Genomic DNA, 19,132 nt, shown 5'->3' on the forward strand with positions numbered 1-19,132 from the left:
TTTAGTAGTTCAGCTCCCGAAAGGAATACAAAGAGAAGCACAGAAAGAGAAGGTTCAGAATGAGCCTTGCAACACAATCAAGATTAATGATCAGAGAAGAGAATGAACAAAGAACAGCAAAGATTAAAGACAGAAAAACAATCTAAGAAAGATAACTTAGGAGCAAAAAGTGTCAAGGAAGCCAAGATGAGAAGTATCTAGATTGGGGGAAGAGGGGCAAATATAGCCAAAAATTAATAATGAAGTCAAAAGGGGGAAGCAATTTCATATACTCCTGCCAAGAAAAATATGAAATCTCTATAAAGGATATTCTCTGAACATGAAATTCTATCATCTTATGACATGTGCCATTTAAGAAGTGTTCTGTCATATTGTTTATCAGTACCTCTAAATAGAAGGCAGAATAGGTAACAATGCACATATTTTCTTTCCGTGAGAAGATAAAGGAGTTAGATGAAAAGAAGTGATCCTGTGGTTTCTACAAGAACATGGTAAATCATTATGCATTCTTTCTAAATGACAAACACAAGAAAATTAACATGAAAACAGTTCCCATGTAAACTCCTGGGAAATAACTGTGTAACTGACACCAAAGCGATATTTTTAAAAGGTGAGGTTTTCCTAAAGTAGACAACTATTTACCATTTCACCTCCCCCCCAGAGCAGCTGACAAGTTTTAGTAAGCAACAGCCAACTAAAAAGCACTTTTCCCTTTCTCAAGTGATTTTAAAAAATTTGGTTAAGTAAGCATTTTTAGATTTCTAGAAGAGGCAGAGTAAGGTTTTACAGTGTTAGCTGTAGTTCATGTCAGAGGCACATCACTTAACTGAATGCTGCAGAAGAGAGCTAGGTAATGTCAGTGCTATTATGAATATGCCATTTGCAGCAATATATCATCCCTATTTATTTCAAAAGGGATTTTTATGCATTTGTGTTTCCCTTAAAAAGACAATACAAGCACAAATCAACCAAAAAGAAAAAAATTATCTAAAAAGGAACCACTTAAGACTATTAATCAGATAGAGACCTTATGTAAGAGACTGTTTCTTTTTTATAGTTTAAATACTGGTTCTTGTGTTCTAGAAAGGGCTGTTTTTATTTGTTGATTTGTGTCACTTCCCCCCTCTGAGGGTCAAAAGCTATCAGGAGACAGGGTAATCTAAATGGCATATAAATATGGCTACAGAGGCAAGTTAAAAAGAAAATCCCTATTTATTACCCAAACTTAACAGACTGGGAGATGATACACTTAGAAGTCAAATGTCACATCTAGAAGGTTAAATATGCTTGCCTACAGGAGAAACTCTCTACTGTTACAAGGCCTAATCCTTATGAAGCCTCAACTTCCTTTGGGTGAAAATCACAGCACCTGCCCTAAAACCAAAGAGTCAACTCAAGTGAAGGCTAATGAATCTCAATAAACATTTGCTTGGATGTTGTCCTTTCCTTTTTTAGTATGTCCTTTCTCTCTCTCTCTCTCTCTTTTTTTTTTTTTTTTGATGAGTCTGATAAAGGTTTAGCAATTTTATTGATCTTTTCAAAGAACCAGCTCCTGGTTTCCTTAATCTGTTCTACTGTTTTTTTGGTCTCTGTTTCCTTTATTTCTGCTCTAATCTTTACTATTTCCTTCCTTCTACCAGCTTTATGCTTTGTTCTTTTTCTAGTTCCTTTAGGTGTAAGATTAGGTTGGAATTTTACTTGCTTCCTGAGTTGGCCTCAGGAAGGTACTGCTGTAATCTTCCCTCTTAGAACAGTACTGCTGCATCCCAACTCTGTCTAAATGCTCTAATCAAAAAACACAGGGTGACTGAATGAATAAAAAAGCAAGAGCCACCTATAGGTTGCCAACAAGAAACTCACTTCAGACCTAAAGGCACATGCAGACTCAAAATGAAGGGATGGAAAAACATTTACCATGCAAATGGATGCAAAAAGAAAGATGGGGTGGTAATACTTCTACTGGACAAAACAGACTTTAAAACGAAGACTGTAACAAGAGACAAAGAAAGATGGACACCACCTAATGAAGGAAACAATCTAACAAGAGAATATAACAATTATAAACATTTATGCACCCAAAATGGGAGCACCTAAATAAATAAAGCAACTATTAATAGACATTAAGGAAGAAACTGACAGTAGTTCAGTAACAGCAGGGGATGACACCCTACTTATATCGGTGGATATTATCATCCATACAGAAAACCAACAAGGAAGCAGTGGCTTTGAATGACACATAGGACTAGATGCTTTTTAACAGATATATTCAGAACATCCATCCAAAAACAGCAAAATACACATTTTAGTGTGTATTCCAAGTGCACATGGAACATTCTCTAAAACAGATCATGTCTTAGGTCACAAAACAAGTCTCATAAACTCAAAAAGGCTAAAATCGTATCATGCATCTTTTCTGACCACAATGGTATGAAACTAGAAATTAACCACAAGAAAAATCGAAGGAACATAAATACATGGAGGCTAAACAACATGCTCCTGAACAATGATTGGTTCAACCAAGAAATCAAAGAGGAAATAAAAAAAATACATGGAGACAAATGAAAATGAAAACATAACTGTCCAAAATCTTTGGGATGCAACAAAAGCAATTCTAAGAAAGATAAGAGCAATATAGGCTTACCTCAAGGAGCAAGAAAAATCTCAAACCTAACCTTATACCTTAAGGAGCTAGAAAAAGAACAAAGCCCAAAGCCAGTAGAAGGAAGGAATCTAGGCTTTTAAAAACAATCCTGCAAATATTATTTCATTTTCAGCTTTATAGCACAAAAGGAGTATCTGCTAACTTTATCCATAAGCTTCATAGAAAGTTACACTAAAGGTAGGGGCGCCTGGGTGGCTTAGTCGGTTAAGCTGCTACCTTGGGCTCAGGTCATGATCTCAAGGTCTTGGGATCCAGCCCCACGCTGGGCTCCCTGCTCAGCAAGGAGTCTACTTCTCCCTTTCCTGCCGCCCTCCCACCCCCCCGCCGCTCTCAAATAAATAAGATCTTAAAACAAACAAAAAAGCTAAAGGTACATACTATAGACTTTCTTCCAAATTTTCAGCCCTGACAAAATTTCTAGCCTCATCTGCAGACTTAAGCAACTCTCAAACTTTATCAGTTTAGGTCTTCACCATTTTCTTAAGCCATTATCTTACCTACTCCAAGATTAGAACACAGAGGGGCCTTTCACCTATTATGTTTGTGCTCACTAGTATTCAGATGGAGCCCCCAGGACAGTTTAGCAGGTTTGCAAAATGCACAGCATTTTCTAGACTATAAAAGCGTGAGGAAGACCAACTCTGTCTAAACAGTTACTTCTCAGTCAAAACCTAGTTCACCTGCTTACCTCCCATGGTGTATTGGCAAGTGTTTGCGATGGATTCCATGACTTCCTTCCACAAAAGCATTGGGAGGCTTATGGTACACCGAAGCCAAAGATCCAATGTGGCAGATCAGCTCATCCAGCAGAGTTGGCTCAATAAGATCTGTCTCCTCAGAGATCAATGGCTTCTCAGACAAGACGACTTCTTTGGCTGTGACAGGGTCCGTTGAGAGAAGGCGCCAATAAATATAGCCTCGGTCTCGAAGGTCAGGATTATCAGAATCCTAATGAAAGGCAAGGGCAAGAAGGTTTAAATGGAACTTTTCTCCATACAGAAACCCAACCTGCTTGATTTATTATCAAGGCAATGCTGCAGTGATTTATAAGGAATTGGCTCTTAAGATATTCAAACTCAGGTGCCTGGGTGGCTCAGTTGATTAAGCGTCTCCCTTCGGCTTAGGTCATGATCTCAGGGTCCTAGGATCCAGCCCCACACTGGGCTTCCTGCTCAGCTGGGAAGCGTGTTTCTCCCTCTCCCTCTGCCCCTCCCCCTGCCCATGCTCTCTCGCTCTCTCTCCCACCCTCTGTCAAATAAATAAATATTTTTAAAAATAAATAAAAAATAAAAATAAAAATTTTAAGTCTTCCCAAACATCCAACCGTTCCCCACTTTAACTCTCCAGTGTGGTATGTATTCTTCCAGAAAGCTCCTAAGCATACATATATTCATTTTATACAAAACCAGTTTCACATTATATATACTGCACTGCAAGGTGCTTTCCACATTAGCATATACACCTGCAAATTTCCCCTGTATATATATAGCACTGCATCGTTATTGACTAATGCCCTATCCATGGACATTTAGATTCCTGCCTCTTTCTCCCTTTTTCCTGCCATTCATTCATTCATTCATTCATGCATTCATGTGATCATTACAGAGTGGAAATGAATACCCTGGTATCTACCTCTCAGAGTATGTGTGTACATGGTGGCATGTATACCCATGCTGTTCCAGTGCTACAAGAGTAAGTCCCTGTTTCAGTTATCTGTATTTAAAACACACAAAGATATTTTCTTCAAAACTGGGCCAATCTGAGGGCTTACATGTGAGCTTCTAAGTAAACAGATGAACTGGTTCATGATTTAGCCATGTAAGGCACTTAGCACCCAGCTTAATATTGGCAGTGAACCCAATGGTTTTGACTACATGGTTTTAAATGGTTTTTCTCAGTTTATATTGTTTAATTTGCATCCACAGTGGATTACTGGTTAAAAACAAAAAAGCATAAAGAACACCAAGATGTGGCAAGTTAGTTAACAGAGTATCAAAATGGTAAACATAACTGAAAATAATCTTTTTCTTTAAATTTTACTTATTATCACATACATAGGTTGCATCATTGGAACAGAAGTGCATATATATATATATATATATATATATATATATATATATATACACACATGCATTATATACCATATCAAAATGTTTGTAGTATTTGCAATGCCAGGGTTATAAAAAGGAGACAGTGATAGCATCCAATTTACATGATTTCTTTGTTTTTGAGGAGTTGGGTAATTTGTTTATAAATAGCAGCCTGAAACCTCCTCACTTAGATTTTCATTTGGAAACAGAGTTTGAACATTATAAAACATAAATAAATTGATTTGATTTTTTAAGAGAGGGGAATACAAGTTTCTCAAAATAACAGGTCAGGAAAGCAATCCCCACCCCAGCTTTTGTTGATACATAAATTAAAAGTTAAATCTTAATTTATATATTCAATCCCCAAAGCACACCATTTGAAATTTGTAGACTGTGCTTTTTATTATATAATTAAAATGAATACTGCACATCACTCGACTGGGAAAATTCAGTCTTCTGTCTTTACAAATTAGTAATATTCTTGAGGTATTAAACTTTATAATACAATTTAATAATATACTGATTAAAATACTTTTTACTTCAAATTATTTATTTCCTCTATTATGCACATATTTAACCAAATCGCAAAAAAAAAAAAAAAATCCTGTGGGGATTTACAAAATTATGTAAATTATAAAAAAAGTTTGAGGGGCGCCTGGGTGGCTCAGTCGTTAAGCGTCTGCCTCCGGCTCAGGTCATGATCCCAGGGTCCTGGGATCGAGCTCCACATCAGGCTCCCTGCTCCGTAGGAAGCCTGCTTCTCCCTTTCTCACTCCCCCTGCTTGAGTTCCCTCTCTCTCTGTGTCTCTGTCAAATAAATAAAATCTTAAAAAAAAAAAAGTTTGAATCCCCCCAACAAATTCAAAACACGGGCAAAATGCTGCACATAGAATCACTGGATTAATGATTAACACTGGGGGTGCCTAGGTGACTTAGTTAAGTCTCTTTTTTATTTTTACTTTTTAAAGATTTTATTTATTTGAGAGAGATCAAGCACGAGTGGGGACTGGGGGGAGAGGCAGAGGGAGAAGCAGACACCCCACTGGGCAGGAAGCCTGATGCAGGGCTCAATCCCAGGACCCTGAGATTGTGACCTGAGCTGAAGGCAGATGCTTAACAGACTGAGCCACCCAGGTGCCCCAGTTGAATCCGACTCTTGATTTTGGTTTAGATCATGACTCAAGGTTATGAGATTGAGTCTCATGTCGGGCTCTGTGCTGGGCATGGAGCCTGCTTGAGGTTCTCTCTTTCCCTCTCCCTCTGCCCCCCTTCTACCACATGCTCTCTCAAAAAATAAATAAATAAAAAATAAAGGGTATATACACTGTAAATTTAAATAGACACAGACTTTAAAAATATAGTCCTAAAAGAAATGAGTGCAAATTTTCCAAGACCTAAAGTTAAGAGCAGGCAAAGATCTCCACTGTTTGAACACTGCTATTCTGAGGGCTGATTTGTTCGGCCTATTATAAGCTGGCCTTCACTGCCTCACTATTCATCTGGAGGCCACAAGAAATCAGGCCCAGTTAAGACTTGGGACATGAGGGGCGCCTGGGTGCCTCAGTCATTAAGCGTCTGCTTTCGGCTCAGGTCATGATCCCAGCGTCCTGGGATCGAGCCCCACATCAGGCTCCCTGCTCTGCGGGAAGCCTGCTTCTCCCTCTCCCACTGCCCCTGCTTGTGTTCCCTCTCTCGCTGTGTCTCTGTTAAATAAATAAAAACTTAAAAAAAAAAAAAAGACTTGGGACATGAAAACAAACTTTTTATGATTTTAGGGTGCCATTATGTGTTTGGTGGCTCACAAAATTTGGTTTTGGATCGCTTTTCTGTTAGCCCCATAGTTCCTTGCCAGAATCTGGAAATTTCTAAAAATTAAATCTGGATTTCTAAAAATCTGAGAGCTTCCAAAATAATTCTTACCAGGGAAGCTCTTAAACTGGACTGTGTGTCAACACTAACACACCAGGAAAGCCACTCAATGGCAGATTCCAGGGCCACATCACAGATTTTCATTATGTCAGGAGCAGGCCCAGGAATTTATATGTCCAACAAGCAACACAGGTGATTTTGATGGTGGTTTCTAGTTCACAGAGAAGTCTTCAACTTAATTTTTCTTTCATATACTATACAGGGTAATTATTAAAGTCTGAACACTTCTGTGTATATTCTTAACTAATTCCTCTCTAACTACCAAAGCAAAGAAGACAAATCTTTAAAATGAAGCCTTGGATTCAAGGGTTCATTTTCTTTTCCCCTAATAATATTTCTACTTATACCACCACTTTATTTAAAATTAGAAGCATAAATATTTCACATATACTTTACTGAATTCTCAGCACAGGTAAAAAACATTATTAATTAACTCTCAGATGGGAGAGGAGCAGTATTTTTTTTTTTAAAGATTTTATTTATTTATTTGAGAGAGAGAGCACGAGAGGGAAGAGGGTCAGAGGGAGAAGCAGACTCCCTGCCGAGCAGGGAGCCCAATGTGGGACTCGATCCCGGGACTCCAGGATCATGACCTGAGCCGAAGGCAGTCACTTAACCGACTGAGCCACCCAGGCGCCCTGGGAGAGGAGCAGTATTAATAAGAAATTTGCTCAGTCATGTCCTGAACCGGGGATGTGGCAGAAACAGAACCCCATCACCCAATTCAAACTAACACAACTTAGCAGATCACACTGCCCTCAATTTAAATTGGTACCAGCCAAAAGTATTAGGTTCAACAGCTCTTCCTGCCCATGGGTCTTGTCCCTGTGCTTTAATAAAACCACCTTTTTGCGGGGGGGGAGGGGGGATTAGGTTCTTATTTCACAAACTTGAGGGGAAAAAAAAAAAGAGAAAAAACTTTCAAGAGAAATTTTATATATATTTATATATAGATATATGCACAATAATAATTACATACATATACGCACAATATATAAATGTGCTTGTTCTTTATGCTAACTCCTCAGATCTCATTAACTGGACAGAAAAGGCAGGGCTAGGGAAATGGCTTAATAATTACTTATAACCAAGTATGAAATAATCATCCATAATGATCTAAAAACTACTAAGTTCACTTGTATGTATGGCTTCTGCACAGTAGTGCTTCAAGCAGGGAAGCAGGGAACGTGTAGTCTCAAAGTCATCCTTGACCTTCAGACTAGAGAAGCAGCACAGCACAGCAGATAAGGGCAAAGACCCTGAAGCCAGGCTTCCTGGGTTTGAGTCCTAGCTCTGCCCCATACTAACTGGGCCTATGTCCCTGTTTCTCAATGTATAAAATAGGAATGAATAATACTGAGGCACCTGGGTGGCTCAGATGGTTAAGTGTCTGCCTTCGGCTCAGATCGCGATCCCAGGCTCCTAGGATCGAGCTCCATGTCTGGCTTTGGGCTCAGCAGGGAATCTGCTTCTCCCTCTCCTCTGCCCCTCCCCTGCTCATGGTCTCGCTCTCTCTCTCTCTGTATTGCTCTGTCACAAATGAATAAATAAAATCTTTAAAAAAATAGGAACAGTACAACAGTAGCAACCCTTATGAGATTAAGTTAATAGGTAAAGTGCTTACTAGAATGCCTGGTACATAGTAAGCACAATACAAATGGTTATTATTAAAGATTCTATACTAGTCCTTGTACAAAAAGTCTAGAATCAGGAATATCTGATGGTTTACTTATACCCTGCCCTGTCCTAGAAAAGGACTTAGCAAAGCTTACAAAAATGTATCCAAGGCTAGAGAGCCTAAATCAAACTAGAAACAGAAAAATTCATCTCACAATGACCTACACATTTTCTACAGAAGATCCTTAAATTTGATTCTAAGGTTTCCAACTGACATGAACAAGAAATCTAGTCAGGTAAGCCATTCAGATGGGCAGTTAACTACATACCAATGCTTAGGAGAATCCAAAACTGGTTAGGAATTTGTCTGATGGGACCTCATAAAGAAAAACAACATATAAATGGAGTAACAAATAACTTTGACAACAGATCCAAAGAGGACAGTTTCTCATGACAACCCTTACTACAAGATGACGGTATCCATATAATTTAGTAAATGAAATTCTATTAGGGGTCAGGTACAATTCAGTCTAGATAGCCAGCCCTCTAATAATCTGGCTTGATTCAGTGGTGAATTTCAACTATTTGTAAGAACAGAGAGTCCTTGTATCCTTTAAGCAATCCTCCCTAAACACTTTATCTCAGGCAAGTTTTGATAAATACTAGGAGATGTTAAGATTGAGTTTGAACTCTGACAAGAATCCAAGATACAGGGCGCCTGGGTGGCTCAGTTGGTTAAGCGACTGCCTTCGGCTCAGGTCATGATCCTGGAGTCCCGGGATCCAGTCCCGCATCGGGCTCCCTGCTCAGCGGGGGATCTGCTTCTCCCTCTGACCCTCTTCCCTCTCGTGCTATCTCTCATTCTCTAATAAATAAATAAAATCTTAAAAAAAAAAAAAAGAATCCAAAATACAGCTCTAAGGCCTTTTAAATACAGACCCATAAGCCTTACACAGGAGATGGAGATAGGGTTGAGAACTTGTGAATACAAGAGGAACCTACCAAGGACACTTGCTTGATTATAAGACTATCCCCATCTAGAGATGAGCAGAGAGAGAAGGCCCAGATTCTCTTCAGAAATTTGTTTTAAATCCATCTTAACACAGATCCAAACGAGTGATCAAGGGTCTAGACTAGGAAGTCTAGAATGCTCACTTCAACAAGGTAATATTAAATATCCGCTGCCTTGATGGTTATAGAAACTGCTTTGCTTCAGGCAAAGGAATATGTTTAAAAGGGAAGTTAAAAAAAAAAAAATTCAAAGAACTCTTAAAAATAAATTTTAAAAGATGTAAAATTAGTAATAGCAAAGATGACAGGTTAGAACTAGGCAAAATGCTGTGAAAGGATTTTAAATTTTGATAAAATACCACTATAAAGAGATGAGTAAGAAAAATGATAAACTGAATATCTGACTCAGATTCCTATGTAGACACACACCTGAACTTCCAACAGCCTGCTACAGCCAGCCTGTTCGTAAATTCAATTAAGAACATAACTAAATTATGATGAATTGATGATTACTCTTCTAGTTACACTAGATAAAATAATTATTTTGATCTCTGTGGATCTAAAATGGTGACCTGATCTCTATGGCCGGCTGCCACATTCCTGAAATCAGAACTCATCCTAGGGAGGACCAAAAATATCCAATAATTAAGGAGGCAGCATAAGCACTTTAAAATTATTTAAAGAGACAGGCAATCAACTCTAGAAGGTAGAACAATACCTGAGACCTCTGTCAGGGCATTTACCAGCATTACATTGTACTTTCATTTGAAACTAAAATTAAGTCCCCCAAAAGGAGTGAGATTCAAGTGAGTCACCCAGTATTATGAGACTCAATGTCATTTTCACATAGTAGGTCCTTCATTGACAGTAAAAAAAATCTTAAGTTCAATTTTCATGAACTGTCATAAAGACTGGAGTCAGTCAATTCACTTAAAAGCCACAGAACCAGCTATAATTCAGTGGTATAAGAGACACTGTTTTTATATTTTAACAGGATCTAAAGACTGCACCCTTTCCAATTAAAACCTCTCCAAATAAATCTTCTTAGAGTTTCCTAATTTCCTAAATATAAAACCAGACAAATCAAACCCACGCTTTTTCTAGATTTCATACCTGTGTTGCTAAACTCAAGACTTGCTGTACCAGCTCCTGTGTTTCTGATGGTTTCTTAAGAAACAGCTTCACGATGGCAGTAAGCAGAGTAAGCTGCACCTAAGGGCATGACATAATTTAACAGTTAAAGTGAAAGGCATTTACATTATTCCCTACCATCATTTCCAAAGTAGTGCTTACCCATCTATGAATTACTATGGGGGTTTCCGATTCTGATTAAGAGACAAAGGCTAAAACTCAGCCATTATCAAAAACAGCAGGTCAAAGGTATTCATCAATTAAGAACTTAATAGCCTCTTATCCCAAATTGCATTTTTGGCATCAAAAATTGCTTATTTATTAAATCCCTTATTATTTACTTCCGCCAAAAGATACAACTTAGGGAGAATTAGGGAATTATCTGTCATACTAGGGCAAGAGCCAAAAAATAGTAAAATCGCACCGGATCAGAGCTAATTAAGAGTGGGCTACAGGCTTGTATGTGTTCCTTGTAGACGCCCATTAAAATTACTATGGCCGAATTACATACATGACCTTCAATGTGCAGTGAGTGCAAATGCCAGGGGAAAGGAGTTTTATAATTTATCTGCTTCTGTGGGCCCGTGGCTCCGAGGTCAGGTCTCTCCATTTGGGTAGAGGAGAGGCAGAAGATGGGAGGAAGTCTAACCACCCACAGAGAATCTTTCCAAACTGCACATGCCAGACCTCACCCCAGCCCCAGGTGAGAAACCCTGCTGTAATGAGCCACAACCATCAGGAATAGGAACAGGTCATCTTCTTCTGGTGAGAGAAAATGAAGAAGTGCTAACTACTGCTCTCAGCAAGTAGTTGTTAAAGCGTGGTTCTGGACCACTAGTAGTAGCAGCAGCATCCTGAACCTGGTAAGAAATGAAAATGCTTAAGCCCATCTCAGACCCAACAAGTCAGAAACACTAAGGATGGGGCCCAGCAACCTGTGCTTTAACAAACTCTCTAGGTTCATTAAAGTTTGAGAATCACTGGTCTAAGGCAGATTTGTCCCACCAGAAATCGGCACAAATGAAAAGATGAATTTATATATAAATTCTCTCTCTCTCTCTCACACAAACACACACACACACACACGAAAGTGCATAACCTTTACTTTCCCTGAAATCTTCCCCAAAAGATCAGACACAGGACACAGATGAGAACTTACCTGGGTGCTTTCATCATGAAAACCCTCCAGGAAGCTCTCTAGTAACTCATCTGCATTGTCAATTCTCTCAGCATATTCTCCCACAATCCAAATCATAGCTGCTCGAGCGTCTGGTTCATCCAGTGAGTCTAAGTTCTCACACAGAGTGGCAATGATACTTTCATACCTGATTTAACAAAATGGACTATGGTTACATTGGGCACGAATGAGAACTGTATTAAACAATGAAGGCTAAAAACAAAACCACCAACGAGGTACCCTAAACCAAACCACCAAACTATAAAGGCTTTTGTCAAGAGAATGCAGAAGCTTTAAGCCAGAAGATTATGTCTTAAATTTCCCTTCAATTATGTTTTCATAACTGGACCATAAGCTGTTATAAAAATGCATCAGATATTCTTTTCACAAGGAAAAATTAACCTGTGGTATAATACCACTAACATAATTTCTAACACTCTTTCCTGTAACTAGATCAGAGAATTTTCCTATCTATTATTCCATTTTGCCTTCATGGTAGAGGAACAAAAATTCCACTTTACTTTTAGGAAAATGGAGTTAGACAACAACAGCATCCAGACTAGAAACAGTAATTTTGTCCACTAATCCACTAATCCTGCTTTTTCTGGAGATCTTTATGTTCTTTCCTCCCAAGGCACCCACACTAATGACTTGTTTCTCCAAAGAAACAAATAATTCAAGTATTTATTTTCATTTGCACAGGCCTATAGTGCTCTCATTTTTACCATGTTGAATCCATCTCCTTGGCTAATGTAGTTTTAAACATAAAAATGACAATGTGGGGATGCCTAGGTGGCATGGTTGGTTGAATGTCCGACTCCTGGTTTCAGCTCAGGTCATGATCTTGGCGTCATGGGATCGAACGCCACATCAGGCTCCGTGCTCAGCAGAGTCTGTTTAAGTTTTTCCTCCCTTTGCCCTCCCTCCTTGCTTGCTCGCTCTCTCAAAAATAAATAAATCTTTTAAAAAAAATGACAATGTGTAGTAAATTAGATGTAGACAACTGAATAGTACATTTAATTGTTTGCCCTACTTCCACTGATTAAACCAGGTCCTTGATAGCACTTTCTTGTAATTAAACTGTCATAACCCTTTATTAATAGAAACCAGAAATGGGCACATTTCTCTGCTAATCACAATGAAATATACATCTCCACCCTTAATCTTTCTAAACTTAGAAACCCAACTCTCCTCTTTTCTGGGAGAGTGGTCCTTTTCCCAAAAATACCACTTCTAAAATTTAAAAAATATATATATAATGCTTAATAAACCACTACCTTGCTAAATACAGTATTTCATCTAATTCTGAGTCCACCACTAAGCTAACTTATTGCAAGTTGCTTCATTTGACACTATCTTTAAAGACTAATCAGAATCTTCAGCACAACACATCTCTATGATTATAAGGCAAAATGAGATTTAGGATGCTTACAAGACCTGCTCTTATTTCACCCTTTCAGATCCCTTAATCACTTGCCTTCAAAATCAAACCTAATGAACTATTTTTGCTTCATAAATAAGAGGACTCAATGTGAAAAATCTGTGGAGTGAAACTGCAGATTCTGCATGCCTTTATGGGAAAAGCTATAATACTGCAGAAAACGACAGAGACTAATAATTCATCACATGCTCTATAATTTTCTACAAAGTAGTAGGTAACATGCAAAGTAAACAGTGCAACTGTTACCTTCCTGGCTTCTGCGATCATGTGGCTATTAACTTACCATTCAAACTGAAACATTTATTTCTGAGAGTGAAAAGAAGTACAAATATTAATTATGCCTGCTAACAGGCATAAACTGAAATATGCCTGGACAATCTGTAATATGTGGGCTTTCTATTTAATAGTAACGTCACCAACAAAGAATTTGGTCAACTTCAGTACATGACAGTTGACTGTCATTCAGCTTCAAATCCTCTCAAAGTAATAAAGCAGGATGAAAAATCAGGTTTTGATCCCTGTGCTAACCACCTGATATAATTTTTTAACATTTAAAACATACTTTTATGTTTTTTAAAAATTATTTTTCATAATAAAGTATCCTATTTTAACAGGATTTTTAACAAAGTATCCTATTATGCCTAGTTATATTACAAAGTATAGTTCTTACCTAGCCAATTTCAAAGTGCCTTACTTATACATTTCCTAAATGATTTGAGGAAGAAGGTAGAAGTATTTGGACATACTTGTTGGGGTATTTGCGAAAGATGTCCCTGATGACGACAATTGCCTCTTGAACCACATAATTTACTTTGGTCTGGATGAGATCAAGCAATGTGCTTACACAGCGCTCGGCAGATTGCTACAAAGAAGAGCAAAATAAATGAGAAGTCAGATGATCTCTCCAATAATGCAACCTCAATATAAAGATAACTTTGAAACGTACAGGTGCACCAACTAGACTAGACTAAAAGATCAGGCACTTAATTTGACCAAGCTACACTAGAGGCTAGGCTATTTGATGGAGATACACAGAAGTTCCAGATACACCCCAAATTTTATTCAATGTAAAATATATCGACAGATAAGTTGATTCAAACAAAAATAATCATCTTGGATAGCCACGCAGAACAGAAATGAGAAGAAAGAATGAGTCAAGGTAGGTGGGAAGAAGAAAGAAAGAATAAGCCAAGGTAGGTCATGGGTAAGTGGAGACAGAAGAAGGCATCCTTTGAACCTCTTGAAATGAAATTGCAAAATTGCATATCTGCATATAAGTATATTTTCCAGGGAGAGGGTCCATAGCTTTCATTACGTTTTCAAAGTTATCTGTGACTCAAAAAACTCTAAGGAAAACCTGCCATCTTCTGAACTATATAACTGAAAGTCTATGGCCTTAAATTGCAATTTTCCCCAGCCTATAGTTCATCTACAAGATTTAATCTATTAATCTTTTATTAATGAAGGGACTATGGGAGAATACAAGTGATAAAACTAATATACTGCAACTATAAGTCATAGTTTTTAAAAGGAGAAGGGTTTCAGACAAGAGATCCTAAAAATCAAGGACTGATTTATCATGTATCACAATGTACTATGACGGGTCACTCCATTACCTACCTCCTGATAAGATGCAATAGAAAGTACACAGCATTGCCTAAGAGGTACTTTTGCCTAACGCTGAACATGAACATTACCAAATCTCTAAATTTAATTATCTAGAGGGGATGGCAGAATGAGAAAAACAGTATCACTAAAATACAACCAGCCAAATCCACACTCTGGGAAATTGTACAAGCCTAATGACCTAGTCCCTTTAATAAATGGCACCAAAAGTAAGTAAAGACTTAAGAGACATTAACCAAATGCAACGTGTGAATCTTCTTTAGATTTTTATTTGAACAAGCCAGCTGTAAAAAGACACTGACACAATTAGGGAAAACTGAATATGGGCTGGATCTTCAATGAGATTAAGATTTATTGCTAGTTGTTGGGTACACTAATGGTATTGTGACAATATATTTTTTTAGGGACCTTCTCTGTTAGATACACACACTGGACTACTCTAGTAAGAGCCTACCTGGGATCCGCAATAAAATTCAATAGCACTCCACTCCCTGAAGGAGAGGGAGAACATAAAAGCAGTTAACATGTCGATAGTTGTTCAAAATGGATGATGTGTACATGAGAGCTCATTATCAACTTTAGTGTATGCCTGAAAACTATGATAATAAAATCTTTTGAAGGTACTAAGTTAAACCACTCCAAGCAATTTAATGAAAACAAAATTGCATCTTGAGGTTACTCATCTGATGACTCTATTGCTCCATGAAATGACTCTGCCATCTTTTATGTATTTTTTCCAGTTTTGGATTCTATTTTATTCATTTTTAGCTAGTAATTCCTGTGCAGTTAATGCAACAGAAAAGTAATTGGTAAAATTTAAATATATAAGTTGTGATAAATTATAAAGTATATAGGATAAGGCTGCTTTAAGATGTAAATTATCATAAATGAAATAATACAGATACAGTGATTAACACAGGGCTTGATAGAAAGCCTACATTTAGTGAGCCCTTCCTATCACTATTAGAATAGAGACAAAAGGCCATTTCCTATGATGCATCAGTATTCGAAAAACATTTAAGTCTGGGACAGTAATTCTCAAGCAAATTGTCATCTCAACCATACTGCTTTTTGATTAACAAAAAAGAAAGCCCACCATTATTACAGCAGTATGGCAGAGGGGCAAGAGTAAACATCCAATCACTGTTCAGACAGAAAAGTCCAGAAACAGAGAAATACATACGCACTTATAAAATTCAGTATGAGACAAAATTTCTTAACAGTGGGGAAAGGATTTGTTCTGGTGTTTGATCCTCACCCTCATATTTTTCACCAAAATTCTTTCTAATTGTTTTAATTATTAAAAATATCTTTAAGTGTAAAAAACCAGAATCTTCACCATAAAAGTAGACAATAATAGTGAGTTTTAGTTTGAGGTGAAGCACAATCTTCTACGGTGCCACTAAATAACTCCTGAGAAAACACTGAGAAAACAACTCACCACATAAGGAAATGTAAACTTCTGTGCGTCGAGATAGTAAATGAAATCGAAAGGAAAACAAATTGGGAAAATAACTGCTAACAAAATGAGGGATTGATATCTTTAATTATAAAGGATTGTTTTTAAAAAACCAATGTGGAAAAGCCCATTGGAAAAGGTGCACAGGACGCGAACAAGCAATTCCAAAGGACTAACAAATGAAAACAGCTCGCCTTCACTAGAGATCAAAGATTTGGCTACACGAAGTAAGTCAGTCAGAGAAAGACAAGTATCATATGATCTCACTGATATGTGGAATTTGAGAAACAAGACAGAGGATCATAGGGGAAGGGAAGAAAAAATGAAACAAGATGAAACCAGACAGGGAGACAAACCATAAGAGACTCTTAATCTCAGGAAACAAACTGAGGGTTGCTGGAGTGGTGGGGGGTGGGAGGGATGGGGTGGCTGGGTGATGGACACTGGGGAGGGTATGTGCTATGGTGAGCACTGTGAATTGTGCAAGACTGATGAATCACAGATCTGTACCCCTGAAACAAATAATACATTATACGTTAATTAAAAAAAAAAACTTGGCTACAAAGTCCTCTTTATACCACTATTTGGAAAAAGAGCAGGAACTTTAAGGTACTACAAATAAGAGGAAGGTTAAATAATGAAGCAATCAAACATTATGTCTATAATCCATTAAAAATTATGTCAAATGTTAACAGTAACATGGAAAAATGTCCACGTATAATTCAATGAAAAAGGCAGACTACCGAATAACATTTTTAGGATGATCTCATTTTTGTAAAAAGTACACCTGTGTATGATGGACTACATAGACGAAGACTGAAAATCACATCCACATCATCTCTGGGAGGGTGGAATAGGTAGGAGGAAACAGTGTTCCATTTTCATTTAACTTGTCTTTTTTTATAATTTTATTTAGTAAACACATATGGCTTTCCTAACAGGAAAAATATAATCTTTGTTTTTAAATCAAGGGATGAATATGGTGGCTAACTGAACAAAATAAAAATAAATAAACAAAGGGATGAGATACATATCAGTATCTTAGCTTGATTTATAGAAAGTAGAAATAGTGAACACCAGAGAGCAGAAGACTAGGAAGTTTAGAACTTACTGCCTTAATCTCTCTCAAAGAAATAAAAGCATTTGATTTTATTTGGAAGACTAAGAAGGACCAGGGGTTTATCTCCTCCTTAAAGAAGTAGGTATACACTGTAAATATATACAATTTTGTCAAATCATACCTCAATAAAGTTGGGGGTGCGGGAGAGTAAAAGCTACTAAAAAAAAACAGACAAAAAAGAAATAGGCAAAAGTTTCTGAAAAAACAATACTATAGGATTACCTTTCCAGTGCTCTTTATTGATTGAGCAGCTTACTGCTTAATCTTTAACCTAACCAACTGGAACAAAATTATGTATTTTTTTCACCTCAGGATACTTACAGCAACATAGAAACACCTGTATTTACAGTTATGATAAAAATACAACTCAAACTCTTAAAGACACCTAAACTTTCCAACAGGCCCTGCTCTCACAGCTAAGCATGACACTAAAATTCATTTTTTTCTCATCTGTCATATCTTTGGAACCAACTACACATTAAAAAAAGGGTAAGATGCCCTGAAACAATGCAGTAGCTTGGTTCAGAGGCTACCCAGGAGGTCTACTACAATCCCCTCACTGGTTCATCCCCCTTCCCATGAATGCTTAGTTAGAAACAGGCAATCATCACCTCTCCTGCCCCAATGACTGTATTTGGGTCAGGCAACTCTTTCCAACTGATGATAACCTTCATGATTGAAACAGGTATAGGAAAAGCGCTCCAGCAAATGCAGGCAACCTAAGAGAACTGGAAGGCAGGAACCTTGAAGGCTGATCTTAATCACTTCCAGACAAAGTTCATTCCTCACATACTCTCATATTCCCACCAGGGCACCCTGAGTCAAAGGTGAAAGCCATCAGAAGTTTAACCCTTCCAGAAGATTATGGACTATTTTTCCATTAGTCACAATACATGGCATTAACAGCCATCCAGATGGAGAATGCTTTCTAGTAATTCCAGGGATTGAAAATCTCTTTTAACTTTGGAATGATACAATTTTGTATGATTCTTTAGAGCTTTGCCAAAGAAGTCAATAAGACAATGACAGTCCGGCAATGAATAGCACAAAATTACTCTTTATGCTATCAAAATCTCTCTGAAAATTAAGTAAGTAAGAAAAGGAGTAAGAAAAGAAAAAGAAAAGAGAAAAGAATGTGAAGAGTGGTGATAAAAAAAGATGTATCAAGATCCAATAATCAGAAATCCCCATTTCTCAATGGAGCAACAGAACGTATTAAATACCTGAAGCAACTAGGCTATGAGAACCAGTAGAAACCAGGATGAATTAACTAAGTCTTGCTCCAACAACTGAACTGCTGAATGATTTATCAGTGGTAATTGACATGAAGCAGCCCTGTCTCAAATAAAAACAAGGAAGGCCAATCAGGAACTTGGTTTTCATAGATGCTTCTCTGACACAGCATCTGTTTCCTTCCATTCCCAAGAAGTACTGGACAGACTGTACAAATTATTTTAGTATCCTTGAGAAATCATATGGTCCAACCCTCTGACTCTAAGCAGAACTGCATACAGTCAAGCAGCAAGAACAAATAGGGAGCTCTGAATCCACAACATCATAGCAAACAGAGGCCTTCATTAATTCCAACACATTTCTGAATGATGAACAAATGGAGGACTGGAGATTGATGAAGTAGGGCAGTGCAAGTTGTAGCCCATAACACCTACTGGAAGGCTGCAACCAAGCTAAAAATCAATCTGCCCTCAAAGATCACAGAGAAGCTCTTTCAGAGGACATTGAAGTAAAGATCAACTCCCTGCCCTAAAGCAGAAACCTGTTAGTCAGTAGCCCAGCCTACGCCCACAGAAGTCCTGATTGACTTTTCTCTCATTCTTAAATATAAATGGGTTGCAATTTATTATATGTGTG

At 37.7% G+C, this 19,132-nt stretch overlaps 1 protein-coding gene across 4 annotated transcripts in view; it reads right to left on the reverse strand.

Moving 5' to 3' along the window:
* AP2B1 (adaptor related protein complex 2 subunit beta 1) overlaps positions 1 to 19,132 on the reverse strand; it is a 122,156-nt gene that overhangs the window by 62,351 nt on the left and 40,673 nt on the right. For all 4 annotated transcript variants that reach the window (XM_028108999.2, XM_028108996.2, XM_028108998.2 and 1 more), the window contains 4 exons: positions 13,805 to 13,920; positions 11,600 to 11,765; positions 10,423 to 10,521; positions 3,351 to 3,610 (listed from right to left, as the gene is read on the reverse strand). In XM_028108999.2, coding sequence (XP_027964800.1) covers positions 3,351 to 3,610; positions 10,423 to 10,521; positions 11,600 to 11,765; positions 13,805 to 13,920 — 641 coding nt within the window. The remainder of the gene's footprint in view (positions 1 to 3,350; positions 3,611 to 10,422; positions 10,522 to 11,599; positions 11,766 to 13,804; positions 13,921 to 19,132) is intronic.

The sequence above is a fragment of the Eumetopias jubatus genome, unplaced genomic scaffold, assembly GCF_037043125.1.
Source record: "Eumetopias jubatus isolate StellerSeaLion01/CBP00866 unplaced genomic scaffold, mEumJub1_p1.0 scaffold_10, whole genome shotgun sequence".
NCBI lineage: Eukaryota > Metazoa > Chordata > Mammalia > Carnivora > Otariidae > Eumetopias > Eumetopias jubatus.